This window comes from Cornus florida, unplaced genomic scaffold (genome assembly GCF_030987335.1).
Source record: "Cornus florida cultivar Cherokee Brave unplaced genomic scaffold, ASM3098733v1 CherokeeBrave_3.0.0_Hap2_Chr02, whole genome shotgun sequence".
NCBI classification, from domain to species: Eukaryota; Viridiplantae; Streptophyta; class Magnoliopsida; order Cornales; family Cornaceae; genus Cornus; species Cornus florida.
The window spans coordinates 85,006,711-85,014,360 of NW_026775572.1; the positions used below are offsets into that span (position 1 = coordinate 85,006,711).

The following is a 7,650-nucleotide window of genomic DNA, read 5'->3' on the forward strand; positions in this document are numbered from 1 at the left end:
AGGAAGAAAAACTTCAATAATATTCTAAGCCCTCATAACTGACAATTGTTTTGCATTCACATATTCAGAAGGTAATTAACAGAGATAATTTCATAGCATGTATTATGTTGAGAGTCCTAGGGTCTAACATATGGGAAAGCCTTGGATATTTCATATATACTCCCCTAGTGCTTCTTAAAAGTTCAGGGAAACAAGATTTCACACTAATTACTATACACAAATTACAATCAAATTATGTGACAGATCAAGGCAACCTGGGCAAACACAGACAATGGATCAAACATAAATTGAAATTGTATAATTTAGTAGAAACAAATTTGAAAAAAAAAAAAAAAAATTCGTCCAAAATGTGAAAAATAAAGTACTTTTACGTCAACATAATCTCACATTTACATAGATTTTAGAAAATTTGTCCAAAATTCAAAATTCTTTTAAACACTTTATATAAGCAAAAGGCCCAGAGAAAGCTACCAATTATAAATTTTAATCAATTTCTCCAAGGCATAGGGCATGGCATGGAGTGAATTTCAGCTTCATGGTCCATATTGGGATCCCAGTCCAGAGTATGGATAGAATCCATATCCAACCCATACATTTTGTACGAGTGACAATGGACCTGTAGTTGAATACGATCACTGAAATAGGCTCAAGTTACGAGCCAAACTCAGTGCAATAGAATTCAGATCAGATCAGATCGGATTGGATTAAATTTCGGTCTAAACCTGATCCTTTTCATGCTCTGCTACTAAGATCCAAAATAAGGTATACTCTCGAAATTTTGAACCCAAATCCAGAAAAGAGGGGTTGTTAAAAATTATTGTTTAAGATAAAACCTGTCATATCTTCAAGCGACTATTGTAGAACAATATTATGATGGCTCATATAACAGTTATTTTCAGCAAATTCAACTGCAACTTCCAAGGTTTTTCCAGATAGTTAAATAAAATAAGTTAGTTAAATTAAAACTAAATAAATAAAAAAGCTTCTTTTAAAGGATAAGATGTGATTTACAAAATGAAAGCATCAACAAAGGCAATAATATAAACAAAGATATTTTGTTAATTCCACAACTTCCTTCAAAATAGATGTCCAAGGACCTTTATAGATTTGTTGTGAAAGCAACCACAAAAACTGGAAACATTTATAACAGGTTTTTCGGAAATAACAGTTTTGACTAGTTAAGTTAGAGATATAATTTGAAAAGAAATAAAAATTTGTTTTAAATTTAAAGTTGCACAACAAGGCCACTCCTTTTAACACAATTAATTCAGACAGCAAGTCATCTCATAATCACATGCTTGCTCACATGAGTTTCTCCAAATGACAAAAATAACATACCTTCATAATGTGAAAGCAAAGTTATGCAAATTCCAACACTAAATACAATTATTATGATGTTATGTGTACACATTACACAGTTATAAGTAAAGTCCTCTTGGAAAAGCCTCCAGCCCAAATAATGGTCAGTGCCTAACGTTTCTTTGGTAAGTAGATTATTTATTTATTTATTTATTTTTAGGTTGGCAAATTACACACGAAGTTACAAACACATTTTTCCCATTGCGGGACTTGAACAATCAACCTTCCATTTGAACGAAGGAAGTAATACCACATGAGTTAAGCCCTTCATGGTGTCATTATCTAATATTAGCATAACCATCTCAGTGAGTATTGAGTATTGACCATAACAGGAAAAGGCGTAATCATGTTTCACCTATTAATTATACATTAATATATTGAACATAAATAGAAAAATGTTCTATCTATTAATTTGTCACAATATTTTACGCTAATAAAAATTTATTTTTAGCAAATTCCTAAAAACCAGTCTAAGAGAATATTCTTGGCACAAAAACTTGTGTCTAAGCTTTTCTTGTGGGTGACTATGAGATACAGTTCAGTGAACTAGATCAAGGGTCAAATATGGACATCATGATTCAATTTCAAGCTTTATGAAATGACCTAATCTTACATTTGTATGTCGTGTGACCCCCTTGAATTAATCTAACAATTGCATGTCAATTGGAAACCCCTACTAATTCTAGTGATTCTTTCTTTCTTTTTCCAAGTTGGTATTCATGCACCCCCTTCAAGGACCCCCTTCAAGAAATTCTAGTGGTTCCGACGACAAGAAATATTCCTATTCACTTATCACACAAGGCAAAATAACAATTTAGAGAGACACAGAGAGAAAGAGAGACACTTCCAAAATCAACTTGTTTAAGAGTAAAACAATTAAAAACATCATAATTAAACAAATCAAATGACATAACAATAGCTTTATTTTCAAATAGTAAATAAAAATATTAAGTGATTAGATTGAGGGCAGGCCTTGGTGCAATGTTACCTGAAGCCTGAAGGTCACAGGTTTGAAACTAGAAACAACTTCTCCATATGCCTCAGAGCATTGGGCTAGCCCATATTATGTCATTAAGATTTAATAAAATAAAATAAAATTTGAAAACAAGCATTATTCATTGAGGGATTTTCATAAAAAAGAAAATTAAAAATGTGAATCTCCACCAGTGTTGTTAAAGGCGCGCCTAGGCACGAGGCTCAGGTTTAACACCTGTTGTCATCCCAGGCTCATTGATGTTTACTAGGCGCGCGCCTCGGTTGTGCCTCATCCTCTTTGTGAGGTGTGCCTAGGCGCGTCTCACTGATATTTGTTTAAAAAAATACGATTGTTCTATTTCTTAAGCCAAAAAAGGTACTTTTGGCAACTTAATAAACAAAAAAGAAAGCTCAATCATACAATAGAAGGAACTTTTGTTCAAAAGAATAAAAAAATAAGAAAGCCCAAGAGTCAGTGTTAACCGAACAGTGATATAATGAGGTTGTGAGACGAAGATGAAGCCCTAGTTGCAGAGACGAACGACGAAGCCATGTCAGTTCTTTCTTTTCTTTTTTTTTTTTCTCTCATCTCTTTCTTCGTCTAGTTCTCTCATCTCTCTGTCCTTTTTTTTTTTTTTTCTTTTAACATATTTATTTCTTTTTGTGCTTTGTTTTGCCATTCAAAAAACACATTTTGCTTTGCCTTTCAAGAAAACAAATTTGTGCTCTGTTTTATGTTTGTTGAATGCTTGTATAGTTGATGAGTTTACTTTTTTATATTTGATATTAATTTTTAGAATATTGATATGACTTATGAGATATGAATGTTATTATGGTAGTTTAAATTTTCAATTATGTGCCTCACTTCACTCAGGCGCGCGCCTCGCCGTGCACCTCGCGCCTAGGCTCCCAAGGACCTTTAGCGCCTTGGTGCGCCTTGGGCCTTTAATAACAATGATTTCCACCAAACTTCACGCAAACTTCATGGAAAACTTCTAGTTGTGTCTATGATATCTTTAAATTGGGTAAATTTAAGTCAATCACAGTTCAATGAACAACAGTGTATAGAACAGAACAAATGATTCATTTTTCTTTTCTGTCTTTCTCTGAACAAAACCATAGCATTTCGACTGGTCTATGGCATAGCTGATATTGCAATTCATGGGAGAAAATTGAAACCATCACCGGCTAATAAACAAAGCCGGTCCTTGAGATTCTTTATCTTGTATAAAGCATAAAAATGAAGGGTTAAGTGCAATATAACAGTTTCTATGACTTGCGCTTTTCTTTTGTTCCTTTAATTTTATTTCTTTTCCCTTTTCCTGTTCATCGATATTTAAAACCTGATTGTCTCAATCCCAACATCACCCCCAAATCCACAAAAGAGCATTCAACAATCACAATATGATTTAATTACAGAGCAGCAAAAATAATGTAGAAACATATACAATTATTGATGTAAATCAAAACAATAAGCAATCACCTAAAACGACTACCAAGTAATTAGTAAAAAAGAGAATAAAGACAGATCTAGGGGTTACCAAAAGAGAGCAGCATGAGATTAGATGAGATGAGATAGATATAAGCAGGACAAGAAAGGGAAGGGAGACGCCTCATGAAATCATAGGAATGGGTGGGTTGGGCAAGGATGTTTGTTTTACCTACTCAAAAGTTTTCCTTGCCAAGCACCCCATACCCACAATTTCTTGTGGCCAAATCTCCCTTTCCCTCTTGCCCCTTTCTCTCTCCACACACACACATATATATATATATGATTCTTTCTGTGTGTGTATATAGATGTATAGGACTAGGTGAACAAAATGGTAGGGAAGTTCAAGAAAGAAATGAAAGTTCTACATCAGATCTGCTACTAAAGGGTGCTTTTATTATTTCACTTTTTTGCCGGGACAGTAAAAGATAGGGTTATGGTAAAGCAAATGCGGATGCGAATTTCAATGCTTGTAGTTGAACACAAGAAATCACACTCGTTAACCCTGGCTTATTTTGTTAGGGCGCAAAGCAACTCCAATGCAAAATGCTATATTTTAATATGAGTTACATGGTTAAAATATTATATTTTAGCAATTCAGCTTATTTCATTCAAAATATTATTTTTTAACACAATAATCATTCTTTCCCAACTACCATTTTTAACTATCATTATTTTTTAACTACTATTCCCAGCTAGCATTCTCAACTATCATTTCTCCATTTGTAAAATCTATCGTGAAACTTTTTTTTCAGCAGCATTTCCAATGCAAACTTTTTCAACTACCATTCCTAACTATCATTCTTTTTCAATAACAATTCTTTTTCAACTACCATTACTAACTATCATTCTTTTTCAACTAATATTCCCAACTACCATTCTCAACTATTAATACTCCATCTATAAAAGCTATCATCCTCTACCTACAAACAATCTTCCTTCATTATAACTTTAGTACTACAATGAGCAATTTGAGAAGAGCGATTTTGATAGGAGATTTCAATGATTCTTGAATCTTTGGCAATGAGTTGTTGGGATTTATATGCCCTGGCATACCAAATTCCTATTTGGATTAAAGTGACATATGTTCCTGATATATCTGAAATATTTATGATTTATACAATTGGTGAATTTAATATATTATGTTTTGATTCATTATGGAATTGGTAGTGTCCACTTAATTATAAGAGATATTTATATATGTATGTGATGGCGATCAATACATGAATATAAATAGTAATAATAAATAGTTCATAGTTGGTAATTATGGATTGACTCATTATTAACAAAGACTTGAATTGAATCCGTGTTAGGTTGAGATATATTGCGAGAGACATCATATGCAATTGCTCCCTATCACTGTCATGACATTTGACTCTTAAGCATGAGAGAAGCATAGACTCTTTTATTAATTAGTAATTACTTTGATTTGTTTGGCTGAATCTTCAAAATCCATAGACCGACACTTTGGGTAATTATGTAATTAATAGTTAGAGAATTATATTTTCAATATTTGCATCATTATTACTTGTATTTTTTTTTTTTATTGATTATGGTTGATCACAAAGTAAATTCAAAGGCTTTCATGTGTTTTTAGACAAAATGGTTTTCTATATATTTATTTATTTAAATTATTATTTTTGTCAAACAAATGTTTTATTGTGATCAAGCCGGAAATAATCAAAGGTATCAAAATAAATATATTAATTAAGTAGTCGGATTGATGTCTTTATTTATCCGATAACTAATTATGCATAGAGGGGTCAAAGTGCAATATTGACTTAGTGGTTATTTATTATTTAATTGGAGTTCAATTAATTTCTTTTAGTGGAGTAGAAATTAATTAATGAATTAATGGAATTGGATCCATGGACCGAGCCAATTATTTATTCATTGTAGCTAATAAAATAATAAGCCCAAAGGATTCTCACTCATAACCCAACTTGATATTGGAGGCCCATTAGATTTGAGATATCATATTACTTTTAGAGATTGAGAAAAATATAATGTTTTTAATTATTATTTTTAAGTTGCCTATATATACGTGGAGTCCAGGTATATTTTAGGTCACGCCTATATGCAATAATTTTTGGAAGACAAGGAAATATTTCTCTCTCTAAGATTTTAGGGTTCGTGATCTCATTTAATGGAAGCTCCCACAAGCTTAGCTCTCCAAAGTTAATCATGGAAGCTTATGGGTGATTCCTAAAGGTAAAACCATTACCATAAAGATGGAGATCCAAGTAGAAGGCATCTAGCAAAAGGATCTACAATAAGTGAGAATTTTCACTTTAGATGAGAGATTTAAGGTTTACTCAAACTTTGATGTAAGTTTTCTAACCTTAAATTGAATGGATTATCATATTCTTCATGCATAAAACTTGTCTCTACATATGAATCATGATCTTTATTTGAAAATCCCTCATAAAGTTTTAAAAACTTCCGTTTGCCCAACATGAGTGACTAATTAAAGATTACTTTGGTGAAATTCCTGTCTACCAAGCTAACGTCTTTCGAAGACGCTTTCGAATGAATCGTCCATTGTTCCTTTGTATATTAAATGCGATTGAACAATATGATGACTACTTTGTCCAAAAGATTGACGCCGTCAGTTTTACCGGATTATCCGGTTTGTAAAAGATGACTGTGGCAATTCGGATGCTTGCATACGGTATGCTCGCTGATGCTATTGACGAGTATGTGAGAATTAGTGAAAGCACAACAATTGAGTCTTTGAAGAGATTCTGTGCAGGAATCATTAGCATTTATCGTGAAGAATATTTGAGATTGCCGACTGAGGCGGACATTTTCAGACTGCTACGGGAGGGGGAGAAACGTGGATTTCCCGGAATGTTAGGGAGTTTGGATTGTATGCATTGGAAATGGAAGAATTGTCCTACTGCATGGCATGGTCAATTTACTGGGCATATACATGAACCAACAATTATACTTGAGGCAGTGGCCTCGTATGAGTTGTGGATATGCATGTTTTTTTGGGTATGCCTAGATCCCATAATGATATCAACATTCTTGATCAGTCTTATTTCTTTGCTGAGCTCATTGAAGAACATGCCCCTTCTGCCAACTATACCATCAATGGTAACCAATACACTACAGGATATTGTCTTGCTGATGGTATCTATCTTAAGTGGGCAACCCTTGTCCAAATGATTTCTTAACCTCAAGGATTGAAGAGGTGGCGGTGTCGCACCCAAACCAAAAGTTTATGCACCAAAAGATAATGGTGTAGAGCTATGATGAATGTGGCCAAGTTTTACATTTAGAAATTGCCACTACAACCTTTCACTAAAAATATAGTTAGGGCAAGTAGGGATCGTCTCAAGGGATTGGTGGGTAATACTAGGTTGTGGAATCGAGATTAGGGTTAGTAGGTCGAGTGATCAAAAGATTGGTTGGTGGTTGAATTACACTAAGATGCAATTTAAACTAAAGTAAATAATTTAATGTAATGGAGAGAAAATAAGAGAGAGATCATGGGGTTTAGAGATCACCACTAAGCATAGCTTTTCTACACCCTTAATGATTGATTAGTGAGGGGGAAACATTTATTACAACATAGTGTGTGTGTGGTTGTTTCAATAAGCATAGATGACAAATTAAGCATATATTGTCTAAACAACATGGTGAATAGTACAATATATCAAACTAAGCCATTAATCCTTTCTTTAAGCTCATAATCCAAATACATCACAAGGTTAGAGATATGTGCTACATGCTTTCATAAGTATAGAACATCAAACAACAAGCATGGATTGTCCTGCCATTTAATATCTAAACTACAACTACACTACAATTAAGCTAATGAC

General features: G+C 33.2%; 1 protein-coding gene across 1 annotated transcript; it reads left to right on the top strand.

Annotated features, from left to right (window-relative positions):
* Window positions 1-6,463: 6,463 nt before the first annotated feature.
* On the top strand, window positions 6,464-7,002 carry LOC132296489 (uncharacterized). Its single transcript, XM_059794688.1, has 2 exons — window positions 6,464-6,675; window positions 6,831-7,002. Exons 1-2 carry the CDS (start codon window positions 6,464-6,466, stop codon window positions 7,000-7,002), a joined length of 384 nt encoding a protein of 127 aa, XP_059650671.1.
* Window positions 7,003-7,650: the final 648 nt, after the last annotated feature.

Coding starts and splice junctions, on each gene's coding strand:
- LOC132296489 (XM_059794688.1), top strand. CDS start 6,464: ATGACTGTGGCAATTCGGATGCTTGCATACGGTATGCTCGCTGATGCT. Junction 6,676..6,830: donor AAACGTGGATTTCCCGGAAT/GTTAGGGAGTTT, acceptor GGGTATGCCTAG/ATCCCATAATGATATCAACA.